Source organism: Manis pentadactyla, chromosome 2 (assembly GCF_030020395.1).
Source record: "Manis pentadactyla isolate mManPen7 chromosome 2, mManPen7.hap1, whole genome shotgun sequence".
Classification (NCBI taxonomy): domain Eukaryota; kingdom Metazoa; phylum Chordata; class Mammalia; order Pholidota; family Manidae; genus Manis; species Manis pentadactyla.
In genome coordinates, this window is record NC_080020.1 from 48,662,717 (window position 1) to 48,682,116 (window position 19,400).

Below are 19,400 nucleotides of genomic sequence, written 5' to 3' on the forward strand. Positions count from 1 at the left end.
CTCTTTAATAGTACCAAAAAAAAACAGCTATCCATACTTGAGAAAGCAGTGTTTTTATTGTCAAAACGTTTTAAGTAAGAGATACAAGCATAACACAAGACACAAATAAATTAATTATGCTGATCATCTTAGACTCCATGGACAGACTCTACGGAAAGTTCAGCTCAGCTCCTTATGTAGACATGACAGTATCCAAAATAAAACACAGCAAGAATTTGAGACAATGTTCCAGACAATGACTGAACATGTACACAGTGAGGAGAAATAAAAAGGTAGGTTCCCTGGTTGCCTTCCACAGTAAGGTATGTATTTATAAAGGTATGAAGATCATTGGGGGAGCGGGAGATGATTTCATTAGAATTTAAAATTCTTCCAACTCCCAAAAAACAGTTTCACATCCTGGCCTGTAAAAGGAAATCAAAATAGGGTGACACTAGTCTCACATGAACCTCAAGACTATAATCTAACTGTAGTCACCACCTTCTTTACTTCAAAAAAGTTTAACATCCACTTACATATACAAACCAGAAGACTATTTTCTCCCTCAGAAAGTTTTCAACTAAACTGGAATTAAAGTGCAAAGGACATGCAAGACTACTGTTTGTTCTGTGACACAAAAAAGAGAAGCATCCCTCCAACACACTGGCCCGACAGGCACTACAGCACAAGCTGTACGGGACAGTGACCCAGCAGGTGCACTGAGACACAAGAAGACTCAGGTTCAGGTCAGGAAGGGGGATCCCTGCCAAGTCTGGCTTTTAACTGTACCTAGATCTCAAACAGTCTCAGGTCTCCTAACTGACAAGGCTGGAGCACACTCGAAACCAAAGCTGCCTTAACTTATCAATGTGCACCCCTATTCCATAACTCGTCCAAGCCCACGCTTGACAGTGGCCAAGAAATCAAGAAGCCTGTTTAGCAACAACACAAACATTATTCACCTAGTAAGCAGTGATCCAAGTTCTTGTCTAGGGTAAGTGATACAAAAGTGGTGATAAGGTCCCCATACATCACTGCTGAGATTTCGTTTGACTTTACATTAAAGCAGTACAAAATGGCTTCTTCCACATAAGGACAAGCTTTGCACTAATGTTCTCAAAAACAAATTATGTCTCCAGCTCTTGCCTCAATTTTTAAAAAATTTATTCTTTCCTATGTCAGAGCCACAGCAAAAGGAGAGTTGGGCACAGACACCCTCTATCCAGAGTCCCTGGACTGGAAGGAGCTCTTAGAAGCCGGTGGGTGTGAGCACATTCAGATCACGAGGTTTGAGATTATGGGTCCGAGGAGGTTGTTTCTTCCCTTCTATGGCTGGGATGTCCATCTTGGGTGGCTTAAAGGTTGCTGGATCTTCAGCCATTCGGGTGGCTTGGACACGCATCAGTTCCATTGGAGAAGGCTTCTGGGCTCCTTTGTAAGTCTGGGTGGCAAAACCCCCTACACGTAAACCAGAGAGCAGATGACTTAGACATTAGCAGGCAGTTCCCAATGCACAAGACAAAATGCCTCCCCCATGGCTTTCTTGTCTTGAAGGAGCTGCCTTACCTGAATCAGACTTCTGGAGGGGTCTTGGTCCAAAGAGGCTCCACTTATCTGCTGAGTTTTTGTCCTTATCCCCACTTCCAGAATCCATGGTGCTAGGATTTGGACCAGGTAAGGCTGTGGAAGAACCAGAAGTGAACCAGCCTCTGGAAGAGAAAGAATACATTTCCTAATGTACCCTCTCCCTACCCCTCTGAAGTGCCTCACACCAAAGGACCATGAACTGTCAACTCTCCCTTCTCACTCTGATACCACAGACTCAAATCCCAATTTTATAGGCAGCACTGGCTTCCACTGAAGCATGCTGCTGCTGCTCACAAGGGTACAGGCAGGCTTACCTGGACTTCTGCTTCGGAGAAGAGCGAGGTGTACTGCTTGGGGTGGATTGGGCTGAGGCCGGCTGCTGCTCTTCTCTGGCTACCTCTCCACTTTGTAGCTTTAGTTTCTGTTCAGATGGGTAAGAAAAGAAACTTTTTAAAAATCAGAGCAAATACAAAATAGTTACCAAACAGCTAAGTTTGGGTATACATGACTTGGTTCACAGTCTAACTTTAGGCAAAAGGTAAAATATTAATAGATGGAAAAATTTTAGATTATTTAACAGATTCCTAATTTTGCTATACAACAGAATTCCAACTTTTTAAAAATGTATATATTCTACAATGTACCTCAAATATCTCTGTACTAAATACCACACTAGAGCTTTTACATTAAGAAAAGTGAAATAATTTTCACCCACTTGTCCAGCCGTAAGTGGAAAAGCCAGAACTCAAGCCGCAGGTCTTTCTTGCCCTTTAAGTAGGGCCTTGAACTCTTCTCTCACTGGCTCTCCCACCATGTGTAAGTCCTGCTACTCCCAGGCTCTCAAAACCAAGACTCAGGCATGCTATTCCTCTCCAGCCAATTGCTGCTTCTGTGAAGCCTGCGCCTCCCTCTTTGAGCTCCCACAGCCAGTCACCCTGGGCCCCTCAGCACTGTGAGCATACAGCCTAGCATACAGCCTAGCATCTACAAGAGGAGAGACAAATCTGCCTCTTAGTTCTCTATATCAAGGCTCCCATACTGTCTCTGTGCTCCATGTCCACTATGTCAATCTTTAACTGGAGATACATTCCAAACAAATGACCATTTTTGAATTTTCTTAAACACTCCACCTATCAATTTATGTAAGCTGGCATTTCAGGCATCCTCACATTCTACTCCTGGGGCCAAGAGAGACAAAATGAGCCAAAGTCAATTCTACCATTATGTAGGGTAATTGCTCAATTGGAATTCTGACTGACACCTATCCTGAAAAGTTTTCAGTGTCAAAGACTGACAAGGTCCCTTCTGGAAGCATCTCTCTTGTCTGAGAGCTTAAACTGGACACCAGCCCAACCCCAATCCACCACAGTAGTGGCTTTTAAACTGAGTATACAAAGAATCATCCGGGATGCTCATTACAAAATGCAAACAGTCCCCGATGTCTTATATCCCTACCCACAGGCCACCAGAGCAACATCGTTCCTCCTTCATACACTGCATATCATGATCCTCTTTATGAGCCCCTTGAGAGGTCAGATTCCCAGCCAACTTTAGAATATGGGGAAGCACCCATCAGGAAACAGGGCACCAGGAGACCTGAGTTAAAGTACCATGACTGGTCAGGCATATGACCTTGTACCTCAGTCTCTTCATTTATAAAATATGAAGAATATCTACCTCAAATTAATTGAGGATTAATACAAAGATTAAGTGAATGCAAGTGCTTCACAAATCATAAAGCACTATTAGGTATCAAGTGGTCTTCCCTGAAAGTCATTTGAAACTTTTTTTTCATACAACTATTTGGTCATCATTAACCTTAGCAAAAATTATTCTTTATTCACTCCAGTTTTAGAAATAAAAGAGAAAAAACATTATAAAACCTTTTATTTTAATTTTTAAAAATTCAATACAGAGCATGATATTCTTTCCAGCTGAAGTGTTATCTCTATTGAGATTGCCCAATTCTCTCTCCCTCAAAGTCGATCACTCTAATGCAGTCCACAAAGTGATCCTTATTGGCTTTGTTGCCCATAACATGCCCACACACATCACATGTGTAAGCCAAGTCTTATCTGATTCTCCCAACCAGAAGCAAACAAGACAGATGACCCACTTTATAGATAGAGAAGCAGAGACTATGAAACTAAGTGCTCCAGAGCTTTCAAGTAGACAGTGGTGGCACTGAACCAATTCTAAATTGCTTGCCCAACTCTCTTTCCACCACTCTCCACAGCCCCCACCTAGCTGAGCTGGTTAACTCCTCAACTTCTAAACCGCAGCATCTCAACTATGAATGATGAGGGTTTTTTTCCAAAGTTCCTAAGAAACAAGCTTACGTGGAGTGCTTCTGCCACTCGAAGGTACTTGGTCTCCTCAGTGGTGAGGCCCTTGTGGGGTGTGTAGCCAGCATCACTCAGCCCTGCCTGCTGCTCAAAACGATGAATGCTCTCCTGCGTCTGTTCTGGGAACACAGGAGATGATGGTCATGCCCTTCACCCTCTCCTGTGACAAACTGGGGGAGATAAACACAGAGATCTGCCATTCTCCCCAGACGAGAATAGTGACCATCCGAGGAGCTCCCCAGACAGGCACGGCGACAGCGGTGCGGGACCTCACACAAAGTTCTCTAACCAGGAGGCAGCCTTCCCTCACGCCAAGCTAAAGAACATGTTACTCCTAGAGAGACAGCCAGATAACCTCCAGGTAAACACTCCTTGCCTTCCACTTATTTGCACACTGTGACATTTTCTTTGTATTTAGAAATGCAACATGGAGAAAGCAGCTGACACTCAGAAACAGTGCAAGTTCTCCAAATATAAAGTTTCCTCAGACAAACTTAACACCCTCTTTACCCACACACAGACCTTCACCAGAGAGAGACAGGCCACATTTAGGCTAGTTGGTACCAACGTACCCACTCAATCCCAACCACAGAGAACTTGCCTTGAATTAGTCAAGGTCCACGGAGCCAACATTTTTCTGGTGTAGAACTGCCTATCACGGTGCCTCACAGAGCAGATAGACTTGACTCAGTGTTAAGGCAGTCTGACCTGATTATCTCATAATCAGTCATTATTTCAAATCAGTGGAATGACTGGCAGTTTAATTTTTGCTTAACCTGTACATATATCACATAACATACCCCTATGTACAGGAATGTGACACCTTAGACCCAAACTCCAGACACCAGGTGTTCTTTATGACATCATCATTTGTCTTCTAAGGAACTATGTTATTTCCATCAGAAATAGAAGCAAAGGGATTAAAAAAAAAAAAACACTAAATGCATAAAGATATTTTCTGAAAATCTAAGAAGGAAAGGATTTAATGATTTACCATATACCATATTTTAAATGCAGCTATTTTTTTAAGACTATAGCAACATCAAGCTTATGGCACTATTAATTGAAAAAATCAAATGGTATGTCTATCTACAATTACATAAAAACATGCATGTATGTGGAAGTAACAAAGCCAAATAAGTATGTGAAGACAGTAGTATATTGAGGAGTTACAATGTTTGCACTGTTGGCAAATGGTGTTTTCAATAGAGAAATCACACTGCGCTAGAAGAAAAGAACAATGACTGAGCTTTCCAATACGCCACAACACACTCTCAAGCTTGCAAAATACAAGTAGTAGTTGCTGACTCAAATGGTACCTTTATGTGTGAATAAGATAAAGTCCAAGTAAGAGTTTGGAACTTTTGGTTCATGGGTGAATTCTCCAGGAACTGCCCAAGACAAAATGATGCCCTCCCGCAGCAGATAAAGAGGGGCTTCATAATGATGTCATAAAGATGATGTCATAAAGAACACCTGGTTCAAAACTGAACCAGCCCAAGAGAACCTCTATATGCCCTGCCCTGGACAGAGGCTACTGCTGACAAGCAGAGCTGTGTAGCTAATAACTGTTAACCTCCCACAGCAACTAGAAGGGCCCTCCAGAACCAACAAGTAGAGTTAATCTGTTGCAAGATTTTTTTTTTAATGCAAGCTCTTGTTTCCGGTCTTATTAGGACCAGAATGCACACATTCTGAAGACTAAACATGCCTGAGGCACCAAACATGCCTCAAGGTCCAAGAAGAGGAACAACTTTGAGCTGTTTCCTTTTTTTTTTTTTTAAGTGCAGGGCAGGAGGAAGATGCCTCAGTGCACCACCTTCTCCAGCAGGGCTTGTGACAGTAAGAGCAGCAGCACCCAGCTACTGGGCCCAGCACCAGCTAAGCCTCCCCTCAACCTGCCAACCAGAGGCCCCAATTCACAAGAGGGGAACAGTTTCCACAGTTAAGTAACTTGCCCAAGGCCACACTAATGGATACGGGAAAATGAAACTGTACCAACAAAGCAACAGGAGTGCACCTAAATCAACTGAGAGGCTCAACATCTGGCAAATCTTCCACCTGAATGGAGCATCAGCACTGGTGCCTCCTGCCAGGCTCGGTTAGGACCAGCCATGCGAGGGCAGTCTGCAGACTCCCCGCAGCTCGGGTGGAGGAAGACTAAATTGTTCCCCACGCCTTTCTATTCTGAGGGCAGAGAGTGCTTACTTGTAATCAGAGAATTCATGATGACACGGGTGGCTTTAGCCTTCACCACAGGGGCCTTGTCCGAACTGTCAATGGCCGATGACAGGGTCATGGCAGGGGAGGAGTCACTGGCCTCTCCTTCCTCCACCTGTTCAGGAGAGGTAAGGAGGCACTTGAGCAGGGCAGGGAGTCACACACCTAAACTTACTCCTGTGGGGAGGTTACTGAAATGTCTTTAATCTGATAAGTAAGGAAATATTGGAAGGGGGGCTGGTCATCTCTACCCGACTGCATATGTGTTATCCACAGGGACAACACATAAAGACATTATGTGAATAGCTTGCATTTACAGAAATGGAAAAGCCTAAATTCAAGCTCTGAGGGCTATAACCGGCCCAGCCTACGTCCACCCAATCTCCTATACTATTGCCCCACTAAGAATACAGAAGAAACACCTACTACTAAGCACTGACCGTTACTGGGCACTGTGCTGGCTTCTGCTTAACCTCTGCACTCACTGAGTGATTCGCACACTTTGCCGAGCCTCAGAATCCCCTGGAGGGCTCGTTCAACAGGTTGCGGGGCCCCACCCCAGAGCAGACTCATGGGGCTGGAGTACCGCTCGAGCATCTACGTTCCAAACCAATTCGCAGGTGATATTGAAGCTGAGTCCCCAGGACCACACCTTGATGACCACTGCTCTAAAGGTCAAGGAATGGTCTTTTAAAACAAACCAAACAATCTCCACTTGTTAGAGATTTGTTAAAGAGAGCTGAGAGCATGCCACGGCACCTTCTGTAACCTAAGCCCCTGATGCCATGCTCAGCACCAGCAGGGAGGAGGGACCTGTGCTTCTTTGCTCTCTGCCCCTGCAAAGGAACGGGACAGAAAGGAGAGGAGCGCAGGAAGTACTGCCACGCTGCATCCCTGTTACAAACAGCATTTATGCTTTTCAGCTGCGACTTTACTCGAGGAAAACTGGAACTTCCGCTTCCTTACTTGGAAGATGGTTGTAAGGACAAAGGAAAGAATATGTGTAATGACTCAAGTGGAGCTTTCCTCTGAGAGCAGCTGTTCCAAATTGTCCACTGTCCCAGCTGGGGCACAACAGCCACCTGGAAGCCCATCCTTTGCTGGTGAAGCAAGCCCTGGAAGCACTGTCAGAAGCCATGCTGACATTCCCCTCTAGTCCCTGAGTCCACTGCCTTGGCATCGCAGGCAGGCTGCCCGTGTCTTGTCCCCAATACTGCCAGTACTGGTCACACAAAATGCTTTCTCCTCAACAACTGATGGGGTCAGATTTCAGCAGATAACGGATTTAGGGCATTTCCCCCAGAGCTGCAGGGCACACATGTAGAAAGGAGCTCCTTGTTCTGAGAGCTTGATGGGGGAGCTGTTGGAGGCGGGGGGCAGCGGGGCGGTAGGGGCGGGGGCAGTACTCATTAGAAAGGAAATTTCGAACAGAACTCTACCAAGTAAAAGTTAAGCTGGGAGCCAGAAGTCATAATATCAGCTACACACCTACTGTGTGTCAGCCTTTTAATCCTCTTTTATTTAATTCCCACAAGACCTCCATGAAATAAAAGCTCAAGGGTGACATGATACGCCCAAGGTCACTGGTGTACATAGACCAGTAGGTGATTTGTAGGCAGTCTGTTTAAGTAGATGCTTACTATGCACTTCCTGTCAGGCCCTGAGCTGTCACAGCTCAAAGTTCAGTGAAACTGTAGCCACAGATTAAATGGCCTCATGTGAACTTGGCAGGCCTAGTTTATGCAGGCAGCGGTACAACCCTGCTTGCATTCTTGGCGGTTGGAGAGTCAGAGGTGAGAGGCACACGATCGCTGCAGTCAGAAAGCACAGGCTTCAGTACCATGTCCACACAAGCATGTGAGAATATATGAAGCCCAACTGCACAAGAGGGCTGCAAGAGCAGGTCAAGGTGTGATAAGGGGTGTGAGTGTCAGGGAGGGAGAGGGAAGGGGAGAGGTAGGGCCTTAGGAAGAAGGCAGCTCTTACACGGGATGGCAGCGGCATCTGAGGCAGGAGGGAAAGCGTAGCATGTGTTCAGGAAAGAGCCAATTTCCCCCAATCGCTCAATGAACGTTTTTTTCAAATATACCTTATACCAGGTCCCCTGCTAGATACTGCAGATACGGTACAAAATTGGACATGGTTCCTGCCCTCAAGAAGCTAACAGAAAGTGGTAAAATGATGCAGGAATTATGACAGGGGTCCATGGTACAGTGGAGAACTCAAAGCAAGAGGAGATCATCTTGGGAAGTTGAAGGAAAATCCTCACAGAGGAGATGGTTGAGCTAAAACACTTAATGGGTAACATCTGTCAGGCAGATGGACTGGGAGGAGTAGGTGGGAGAACAGAATGGAGACTGTATGCATTCCAGGCTATCAAGCAGTGTGAAGCAGAGTCAGAGGCCTAAAATACCCTATTAAGTACAGGAAATCTTAGGTAACTTGTGTGGTTAGACTGGGGGTGGGAATGGTGGCAGGTGCTGGGTAGCAGCCAACAGGACCTGGATCTTGCAGAGCCAGACTAAGGATTTAATGCTGCAGGGGATATCGGGTATGATATTAGACAGGAGAAAATTAGAAAGAAAGGCCCACCAACTCCACTGAGGCACAGAAAAGACACCAGGATTGGTGGCTGCCCAATTCTCTGGGTACTGGGAGCCACTGAAGACTTCTGGAGCTGAAGAAGGAGAACAAAGGGGCTGGGCTTGCCAGAAGCAGTCAGCAGAATCAGATACCTTAGCGAGGTGCTGATACTTGCGCTCTGGAATCACTGGCTTCCAGGGGATGCTGCCCATGTCCGATGGAGGAGGAGTCATGGGCGTAGGGTCCTCGAGGGCATCATCATAGCTGAATGCCCGACGGTACATCCCGATGGGCAGGGACATCTTGCCTAGAGGCCCACTAGGCTCAAGAGCTAAGAACAGAGACACCTGTCAGGATGCGTTCAGAAGCTGAACATACTAGTAGCTTTAAATTACTCTGTAGGCAGGAAAGCTCTGAAACACTCTTATTCTGGGACAGAGCAAGAACAGCTGTGACACTTCCATCCTCCACTTAACCCCCTCAGCAGCCCTAATCCATTTTTATGGATTAGGAAATCAAAGTTCAACTGAAATTCATCTGAGCAGGGTCATACAACTTCAAAGTGCAGTTTGGAGTCAAAATCCAAACCTATCTGGTTTCTAAGCCTGTGTTCTTTATGCCACAGAAGCCACCCCCACGGCAAGTCCAAGCTCTCAAGTCATGCAATACTGAGGATATGAAGTTCTTATTCCCGTTTTATAGATAAGGACACTAAGGCCAGAGGTGAAGGAGCCCAGGTATGTACAGAAAGTAGCCAGCTGGAGCTCAACTGCAAATCCTCCGCCCTCCTTCGCTCCCAAAAGAAGAGTGCTATTGCTAGAAACACTGAAAACAATAGGCTGTCCAGCACCCTCTCCGGTTTCAAGTGTTCTTCATGATTGAAACAGCAGAGCCATTTCCATTACAGAAATTGTTGACATCTGCTCCCAAAACACTGCCAGCAGACGCTGCCGTCCTGCCCACTGGGACTGACTGGCAGGAGGTCCCGCGGTGACACGGGCACCCTGCTTCAAGGGCACTCTCAGCTCTGCCTGACTAGGAAGCAGAGTTCATCTTGTTCATTCATTAATCCTTGCACAGCAGAAATAATGACAAATCTTGCCTTTGGTGTGGCACTTTCCTGTTGCTTAAAATTATATAATCACACTTATTGTGGCAGTTAAGTCCGAAACCAGCAAAGACACTTCGTTTGTTCAGTTAAACAGAAAGGACTAAGTAGCTGCCATTAGTATTAATTATTACTAGCAAATCCATAGAAATAGAGGATTAATGGTTGCCAGATACTGGGGGGATAGGAGGGTAATGATGAATGACTGCTAATGGGTACAAGATTTTCTTTTCAGCATGACGAAAATTTTCTGGAATAGTGGTGACAGTCACACAACCTTGTGAATATACTAAAAACGAGTAAGTTGTCCACTTTAAATGGGTGGAGTTTATGGTATGTGAATTATCTCAATTAAACAAACACCCAAGCAAATAATAATTACCAAGTTCCTTTCCTTGTCGGTACTTACATTCTTCATCTTACTAATCCTCATTAAGCAGACGGTTCTTCCCGTTTTCGAGCTCAGGAAACTGAGGCATAGATCTTAAGCAACACCCAACTGGCAAATGTGGGATTGGGGCTGGAACACAGATCTAAGTGCTCCCACTCAACAGCCAACACTCCTTGCTCCCCAACTACAGAGACCTAATGAGTGCACCCCTATGGCACGCTGGTTACAGGGAGTTTCTGATAATCACAACAATGAAAGACAAACTAAAACATGAGTTGATGATGTGAGAGAGCAGAGGTGGAGCCACATTGGGAGACATGGGGGAGACTCCTAGTGACCTACTTAATTTGGAAGCAACTTCAAAACCACCTTGAAGACCCCTCACAACAGCCTTCCTGAACATAATAATAAAGTTAGCTAATATGTACTAGCTAATATGTTCCTAAAAAGTGAAACCAAAAATTTTCTGGGCAGTAGATTGATGTATATTCATCACTTAACTTTTAACTCACATTTTCAAATATTTTATGCTTAATCTTCACAGCAACTTGAGAAATAGGTATTCTCTCTCTACTAGAATCAAAATTTTAGTGATTCAGATTTGATCCGCTAAACAGTGCTAGGAGAGACCAGTGACTTCAGTACCCCAGAAGTTACTTGTGGCCATGAGAATTTTCATGACTAAGTTCAATTTGCCTTTAATCAGGCTAGTGCCTTTTTGCCTAGAACATCCATTATACCCACCTTCTACCCCTCAAAAAAGTTTGATAATTATAATTATTTGGGTACATACTACAAGCTACACAACTTGTTCTGAATTCTTACTTGATACTTGTAGGAAAAGTGACAAATTTGTCATACCCATAAGTGAAATGACTGCTCTCTTTCAAGTTAGGTCTTTGGTTCATACCCTGGCTGGGTGGTTAATAAGATAATATATAAATGATACCAATCTATTAAGTCTGAATATTCACCTGGTGGCAATAAGCAAACATTAATATATGGTTCAAAAAAGTGGTTTCTGCCTAGCTTAAACATTAAGGGCAAAACAGGACTTTATCAAAAAGAATTAAGTTTACCAGGCACTTCTGGTGGTCTCGAAGCCATTGAAAGACTGGGATCCAGGTGTTTTCTATATAGAATTCGGAGCTGAGTCCCTGCCACCTAATAAAGATAACAAAGGGCATTTTCTTACAGTGAACACCAATGAATAGCTCCAATGCTGTTCTTCCAACAGGCAGAGTTTTATGCTCATAAAACACAGAGCTTTATGGTTTGTTTACAAGGTTGAAACACACATGAAAGAGCCAATGAGTGACAAACATACCAAAGAGGTAAAAAAGGATAAAGTCTAAGGTCTCACAACACCTGTGATATGACAGACACTATGCATGGTGAAAAGGTCACCTTACCAGAGTGAAATGATGTGATGATCACGCTGACAAGACTGGTATTACCGAGGAACATTGTTCAGCTGCTGCCAGTTAGCAAAGTTGCTCTGAAAGAGTCCGTCCATTCCAGAGGGTCTAAGAACAAGAACCAAACCAACCAGCATTGGTACAGCCCTTCTGAGGCTGCCAATACCTCCCTGCACATTCATGCATTCCCCACACAACTTTGCAAGAGGGATTATATTCATTTCTAAGTTAGGGTTCAGGGTCCAAAGATCTCAACCCACAGCAAGGGACAAGGTTTCAATAGTGGGTAAACTCATTCTTTGTTGCTAACACTGACTAATATTTATAAGGGTTTTATACAACACGATGTGTTCATCCTTACAGCAACCCTGCAAAGCAGGCATTCTTTTATCCCCAATTTGAAGGGAACTAAAATTCAGAAGATAAGGGATTTGCCCAAGGTCCACAGGAAAGTGGACCACCTGGAAGGCAGGTAGTTTCCCCTCCATTTTACAAGGGAGTTAAAGCCCCAAGAAAGCCAAGTTATTTGCTTTTCAAATTGCTACAGTGCCCCTCTATCCTGGTGCTCAGTGGAAATTAGTTCTTTATTAAAGAGCACGGCAGAAACCAGAGTTCAGCCATCCTCCCGGTCCGACCCAGATACATCCCCTTCCACTTTCCCTTCCCTTTCCCCTCCCTTCCCGCCTCCCCCAAAGAGCACCTCCTTCACTAGACACAGAACAATGCCACTAGGATCTGAAAGCCCAAGTCTAACCCTACCCCCTGTCTCACCCCGCAAGACTGTTTAGACTGAGATAAAGGCCGGGACCTGGCACAAGCCAACAGCAGGGCAAGGCGGAAGCCTGAGAGGGGAGGGCCAGGAGTCGGGGGGTCCCAGGTTAGGCCGGTCCGACGAGGTAGAGGCAAGGACCCCAGACAGGGCTGGCTGCAAGGGCATCACAAATAGGAGCCCCACCTGGGGACCCCCATGTGGTGAAGGGGCAGAAGTCAGGGGCGGTCCGGCCGAGCTCTCAGCCTAGGTATGGGGAGAGGGAAGAGAGGCCCCGGGCCAGCGCCTCGGTGAAAGGGCAGGGGCGCGCCCCTCCGGATGGGCGGAGGATGCAGCTCCACGGAAGGCGAGGTCCAGCGCGTCTGGCTACCTGTTCTTCCGCCGCCGCGAAGCTGCCTGCGGCCGGAGCTCCGACACTAACGAGGCTCAGAGGACCCACGTCTCCCGAGAGACTGTGGCGCAGTCGGGAGCCAAGCCATGGCGTGAGCCCCGTTATGCCCGCAGCGACACTGAAGGTCCGGGGACGGACGGGGAAGTACAGGCTGCAGCCTCCCCGTAAATCCTCCCGAGGCCGCGTCACCTTCGCGAGACTTGGCCTGGGAGGCTCAGGGATTCTGGGAGTTGTAGTCCACGATCCGGAAGGCCCCTCGAGCTCGGCCCCACTGAGTATTGCGGGGACCACAACTCCGAGTGAGGAATCCGCCCGCTCCCGGAGGAAAAAGTCACCCATTACCGCAACTCTGTGCCTGGGTCCGTGACAGGCCGAGGGGAGATGGCACAGTAAAGTGGCACCCTGAAACCCGTTTCACGAGGTGAAGTTGCGGTTCAGAGAGATGATAAGTCACTTAACTAATAAGCAGTGAAGTGAGCAGGGACCCTCTTGCAAGAACAGCTGGCCTAGTCAGGGTTCATACTAGCCGCAGAACCAAGGGGAGCAAACCACCCCTGCCTGCCCTACAGTAAGGTAGCCCTTCTTGTATCTTTGCCTTTTACACTAAGGAAAATGAAACGTGGACAGGTACCAGCTCAAATGTCACATTCTGATGGAAGACGTCTTTCCATAAGGGGCTTACAAATATGACAAAGCAACAGAATTTAGGAAGTAAAAGTTGAAAAAAAAATCCACCAACGTTTCTACCCCATGTCAAAGCTTGCCACGAAGGCTCATCTCAGGAGTGCTGTGAGGGGTTGGAGTTGCATCTTACATTTAGACTTCAGCATCTGACATTTGCCAGGCCTACTGGCAGGCCTGAGAGTCTTACTCGTGCAGCTTTAAACTTGAAGGCATTACCAGCCCAGCCCACTGTGCTTGAATATGCTGTGAATTAGTCTTTTTATAAATTATATAATTAGTTTACACATAGCACAATTACTATTACAGTGTGATTTGTATGTGTGTGTGTTTGTTTAAAGTGTTAATTTGGAACTTTTAAGATATGCCATAATTTTGTTACCCTCTGTGAAGTAAGAGATGAGGCTGTCTTCTGTCTGTGATCAGAGAGGAGGAGGTGAGCTGGGGGTGGTGAATAGAGAGGAGCATGAAGATTTGAAATGACCACTTCAGAGGGTGGAGGAGTAGAACTGACTAGAAAGTGTGGAGGACCCAGTTAAGGTTGGTCACCATGACTAAATGGTTGTGCCAATCTGCCTAGTTGTGTCTCATGGAGTGTAGTTCAACAAACTGGAAGCAGGAACAGAGAGGAGCTTGTTCGATTTACCCCGGTTTGGGGTTCAGTAGAGTGGGCAGGATCAAGAGTCAAAGTAGGGGAGGAAGTTGACATCTCCTGAGTGCCTACACAGAGCACAGGCTGAGAAGCTGTTTTTCAGAGGATCATGTCTTGCAGGAGATGAAGAATGAAGCCAGCAGACAAGAATATGGAGCAACCAGCAAAATTTAATAAGAGTGAAAGAAGAAAGAAAAGCTCCTGCTTATCAGGAGGGTGTCCAAGAGAAGACACTGTCAGAGCTGCAGTGTCTAGGGTCTATAAACACAAAAACGGAATAAACCACCCAAGTGGCTAGGAGTTGTTACTAAAGCCTATTGCTATGGCCGAGCTAGGATCAAAGGAAAAGAAAAACTCCCTTTTCTCTCAGGCTGAATTTTCCCAGATGTCCACAATGAGGCTTCTTGTTTACTGGGAAGCCTTGACCCTGACTTTACCTTACCAGGGCCTTGAGCTCTATCTCCCTATCTAACACCTGCCTCACTCTTACAAACACTGCTACAATCATAAGGATCATTGTAACAGAATGCATTTGGCTGCAAGAGAAAAACTCAACTAATCATGGCCTAAGGAATTCAGTGTTTTCTTACCAAAGAGTTTGGAGGAAAGTAGACCTGGGAGTGCTTTGGAGGCTCCATATTATGCCCTCGAGGTCCCAGTTTCTTTCCTTCCCCCACTCTGCCCTCTCTCAGCAAGTTGGGCTTCACTGCAGGCTTGTACTTCATGTCTGCACTATAGCTGCCCCAGCTCACAAAGCATAGCTTCCTCACAAGACAGCACTCTGTGCAGGGAGGGAGAAAAATATTTCCTAGAAGGCTGGTAGTCATCTACCTACATCCTGGGCCACATTGGCCCAGGGGAACTGGAAGCTCGAATTAGCTTAGTTTTAAATTATGACACTACCCAGGGGCTTGGCACATGCCAAATAAATAAAACTGGGGTTCTGTTAGCAAGAAAAACTTGTTGGATAGGCCACCAACAATGTCTACCACAATCATTATCCTCATTTGACAATTGAAGAAACAGATTAAGGGAGGTTATGTGACATGATAAAGGTCATAGACCTCATAAGCAGTGGGTCCATTGAGCCTGGGTCTTGCAATACCACTATGCCATGCCCTGTTTGGATCTTGCTGACTATAAGACTAGTTCTTTGCACATAACAATGGTTCCCAACTAGGAGCTGAGGACAGTAAGTATTCCTGGAGGCAGTCATGAAGTGAGATTAGGGGAAAGGAGGAAACCTCCTGGGTATTCACCCATTTCTAGGAACTTTACAAAAGTCTTATACTCCTAATGAGGCTACAGAAGCAGTGCCCCAAACTGATCTTAATGTTAAGAACCCAAATACAATCCAAATAAGAATTATCATCAGATGGCAATTGTTGGGGAAGAAACTATTCATGCAGTCTCCAAGTATCACCTCGTAGACTACTTATTAATCAGAAAGGGTATCATTATGAAGCAATCTGGTGGACACCACCTCAACCAAGTGACACATTAGCATCATCAGTACATGAACAAGCAAATATTTATGTACCCCTGGTGTGATGTCCTTAGAACATGACCTCAAGTAACATCCCTGCCAAAATTATTTAACACAAACCTAATTATAAGGAGACAATCAGACAAATCCATATTATGGGGCTGTCCCAAATGATTGGCCCAGACTTTTTCAAAATGTCAATGTCATTAAAGAACCCCTTCCCCACAAAAAAGACTAAAACTGTTCTGTTTAAAGTGTACCAAAACATTATAACAACTAAACACAACATTATGGTACTTAATTGAATCATTGGATTTCTGTCAAATCAGCTATAAAGGGTATTATTGGGGCAACTGAGGAAACTACATCTGCATTAAAATTCCTGTGTTATATTGGTACTGTGGTTAGGTAGGAGCTGCTTCTTTTGGGAGATGCCTTCTGATATCTGAGACTAAAATGCCATGATGTCTGCAACCAATCCTCAAAGAATTTGTGTGTGTGTGTGTGTGTGTGTGTGTGTGTGTGTGTGTAACTGAATATACTTATGAAGAAAGAAAGATGAATCGGTAAGGCAAAATGTTCAGGGTTGGTGAATCTAGATGGATTTACAGTGTTCATTAAACTATACCTAAGTTTTTTCCTATAGGTTTGAATTTCTTAAAAGAAAATAATTGGGAAAAACCCAAATGGAAGGTGGTTTAGTTAGAACTCATTAGTTGAAAGGAGAGAAACTCAGCTTCATCAGCTTGACTCACAGAATCCCTCTTGAGTACCTGAAACCAGAGGCTCAAATTTTCTCCTTCTCATCTTTTCACTCTCTCTGTGTGTACGGAACAGGACTGCTGAAAGCTCTCAAACTTTCCTTCCATGGAGAGGAGACTGGCTCTGTTTATCAAACCCAGTTTGAAAACCCCAAACAAGGCCTAGCCTGGCTTGGACCAGTACTCTTTCCCACCCTAACCAATTATCTGTATGCATGAGGGCATGATTACATTAATGTCAGCATCCCTAGGAATCTCATGATGGGCATTTCCCACAGGAAGCGGGGAGGCGACAGAAAGAACAGTAGTGCCAGCATATAGTAGATGCAGTCAGCCACCGCTCTTCAAGGACTGGTGCATGTTTAAGGGACAGGAATTGTGCTGGGTGCTGGAGGTATGGCACCAATACAATCCCTGCCCTCATGGCACCTACTTTCTAACAGAGAAGACAGGCAATAAACTGATACTTACCCACATTGCTAATTAAACAAATGGGCAAAGGATATGAAAAGACAATCACAGAAGAAGAAAACTGAATGGTAAATAAATACACAAAATGGTGCTCAGCCTCAACCCAGTAATTCCACTCCTAGGAATTTACTCAAAGAAAACAAAATCCCTGATTCAAAAAGATATATGCACCCCTATGTTTATCGCCACACTGCTTGCAATAGCCAAGATATGGAAGCAAACTAAGTGAATAGCCAAGATATGGAAGCAAACTAAGTGTCCATCAATAGATGAATGGATAAAGATGTGGTACATATATACAATGGAATATTATTCAGCCATAAAAAAAGAAATCCTGCATTTGCAACAACATGGATGGATCCAGAGCATATTATGCTCAGTGAAATAAGCCAGGCAGAGAAAGAAAAATATCATATGATTTCACTTGTTTGTGGAATATAAAAACAAAGTAAAACAGAAGGGACAAAACAGCATTAAACTCATAGACACTGAGAAGTAACTAGCGGTTACCAAGAGGGAGGGGAGTGGGCAGGGGCAGGGGAGTAGGGGGAGGGAGGACTGTTGAACCACTGTGATGAACATTTGGTAATAAAAAATACATATAATAATTTTTTAAGTGCTCAGCCTCACCCCAAATGGGAAAAATACAAATGAAAACAAAGAGATGTTAAGTTCATTTCCATCAGACTTGCAAAATATTTCAAGTTTGATAATGTTGGTAAGGATATGGGGAAATAGGGACTCAGCATTTCCTAGAATGGATTATCAATTAGGGCAACCACTTTGGAGAGCAATTCAGCAATAGCGAGTCAGGTTAAAGATGCACAAATTGCACTCATCAATTCTACTCCTCAGGATATACCTTAGAAAAGCTCTCACAAATGTGCTCAAGAGACACGTAGAAGAACCTTCATTGCATCACTGTTTGTAAGAGCAAAAACATGTAGTCAGCCCAACAATTTCAACAACAGAAGAATTAAAATGTAAACTATGATATATTCATGCAATGGAATACTACACCACAGAAGAAATGAATGAACTAGATCTTCACATATCCACTGGGTAAATCTCAAAAACATCATGGTAGATTTTAGATAATAATGGTTATGTTACCATGTATGTAAATCGTTATTGTTAGAAAGAAACACACAGGTCCAACATGGTGTCACTTCTGGTAGGCCAAGCCACCAAACCAGGGCCTAATACTTAAACCCAATTACAGTTTCGACCTTCCCCAGAAATGCAGTCAGTCAGGAATTTTCTGGTCAGCACCATCAGTAAAATAATCTGTCACAGGAGCCTCTCCATCTGCCCTAACAGAAAATGGGATGATCTGTACTATAAGGCTCCCTCCACATCCCCCTGAGAGAAACTGATCTGCCTGAAGCAATCCCTTTTCTTTTGCTAGTAACTCCTCCGCCCCTATAAAAACCTTCCATTTTTTACAATTCCTTAGAGCATCTCTCTACCTGCTAGGTGGGATGCTGCCCGACTCATGAATCACAAGCCAATTAGATCTTCAAACTGACTTGGGTGAATTTTGTTTTTTAACAATACATACGTAATGAAAACATAAAAACATAAATAATACACATCAACTTCAGGATAATGGTTTCCTCTGGAAGTAGGAGTAGCATTTTAGTTATGTTTGAGATTATTTTTAATAAAAAAGAAGAAAATATGGCAAAATGTTAACTATCAAGTCTTGGAGGTCAATACATGGGTACCTGAACATGTCTGAAATATTTAATAATTTTAAAATTCAGAAACATTAAGAGTAAATTAATTAAAATGGTGAACAACTCAAGAGCTTATCTATTTCTGTGAAATTGAAATATCCTAATATCCAACTGAGGACTCAGATGAGACTTTAGGCCCAATCTCTTGAGTTTAAATTCCTTTTCAGAAGAAAAATCTGATAAAATGAGTGGACCTAGATTCCAGCATCTATACAGGGATATCCAGGATATTAAAAGAGTGATTTTTGAAATCACACAAACCTAGTTCAAACAATGGCTACATCATTTATTTACTCTGTGATCTTGGAGAAGTCACTTCCTCTCTCCAAGCTTCAGTTTTCTCTTGTAAGAGGTGCAGGTAAGCTGACAAGATGGCAGGTAGCACAAGCCAGCGCAAGTCAGGGGACACCTGAGAGTCAAAGGGACATTGGCAGAGCTGAGAGACTAGCCCTATGGCTACCAGAAGAGGGCTGGCCTTGGGTGTGGATAACAGCCCCGCGCAAGAGAGGACAGAGCTCCAAGATGGGAATAGGCCCCTTTAGAGTTTCAAATAGATGTACTCTTTCCTCTTCCCCACCTTGCCCTGGGCAGACCTTGGCCATCACTGTGGTCACACCATTACCAAAGGCTGAGAAGACATTGGCTTGGTGGAGGTGGCTTAGAGCCTCCAGGTTGGGGAGTCAGTAACAAACTACTAGGCAGTGAACTGGCCTTCACCTTAGCAGCCTCTCTTCCACCACTCCTCTTCCCCTCCCTGTACCAAAGGCACTAGGTTATGGCAACTGTGGGTGGCAGCTTCTAGTAAGAGTCTCACCTGAA

At 44.5% G+C, this 19,400-nt stretch overlaps 1 protein-coding gene across 4 annotated transcripts; it reads right to left on the reverse strand.

The window, feature by feature from the left end:
* Positions 1-34: 34 nt before the first annotated feature.
* On the reverse strand, positions 35-18,989 carry KIAA1191 (KIAA1191 ortholog). 4 transcript variants are annotated; one of them, XM_036884692.2, is made up of 9 exons: positions 12,771-12,975; positions 11,626-11,739; positions 11,293-11,377; positions 8,867-9,045; positions 6,120-6,246; positions 3,906-4,030; positions 1,881-1,987; positions 1,546-1,688; positions 35-1,437 (listed from the first exon to the last, which is right to left on the reverse strand). In XM_036884692.2, the coding sequence occupies exons 3-9, from the start codon at positions 11,318-11,320 to the stop codon at positions 1,229-1,231; spliced, it is 918 nt and encodes a 305-aa protein (XP_036740587.2). In that variant the 5' UTR covers positions 11,321-11,377; positions 11,626-11,739; positions 12,771-12,975; the 3' UTR covers positions 35-1,228. The 4 variants fall into 4 exon arrangements, with proteins under 4 accessions (XP_036740587.2, XP_057347958.1, XP_036740589.2 ...); XM_057491975.1 differs by lacking the exons at positions 11,293-11,377; positions 12,771-12,975 and adding an exon at positions 18,876-18,989; XM_036884694.2 differs by lacking the exon at positions 11,293-11,377.
* Positions 18,990-19,400: the final 411 nt, after the last annotated feature.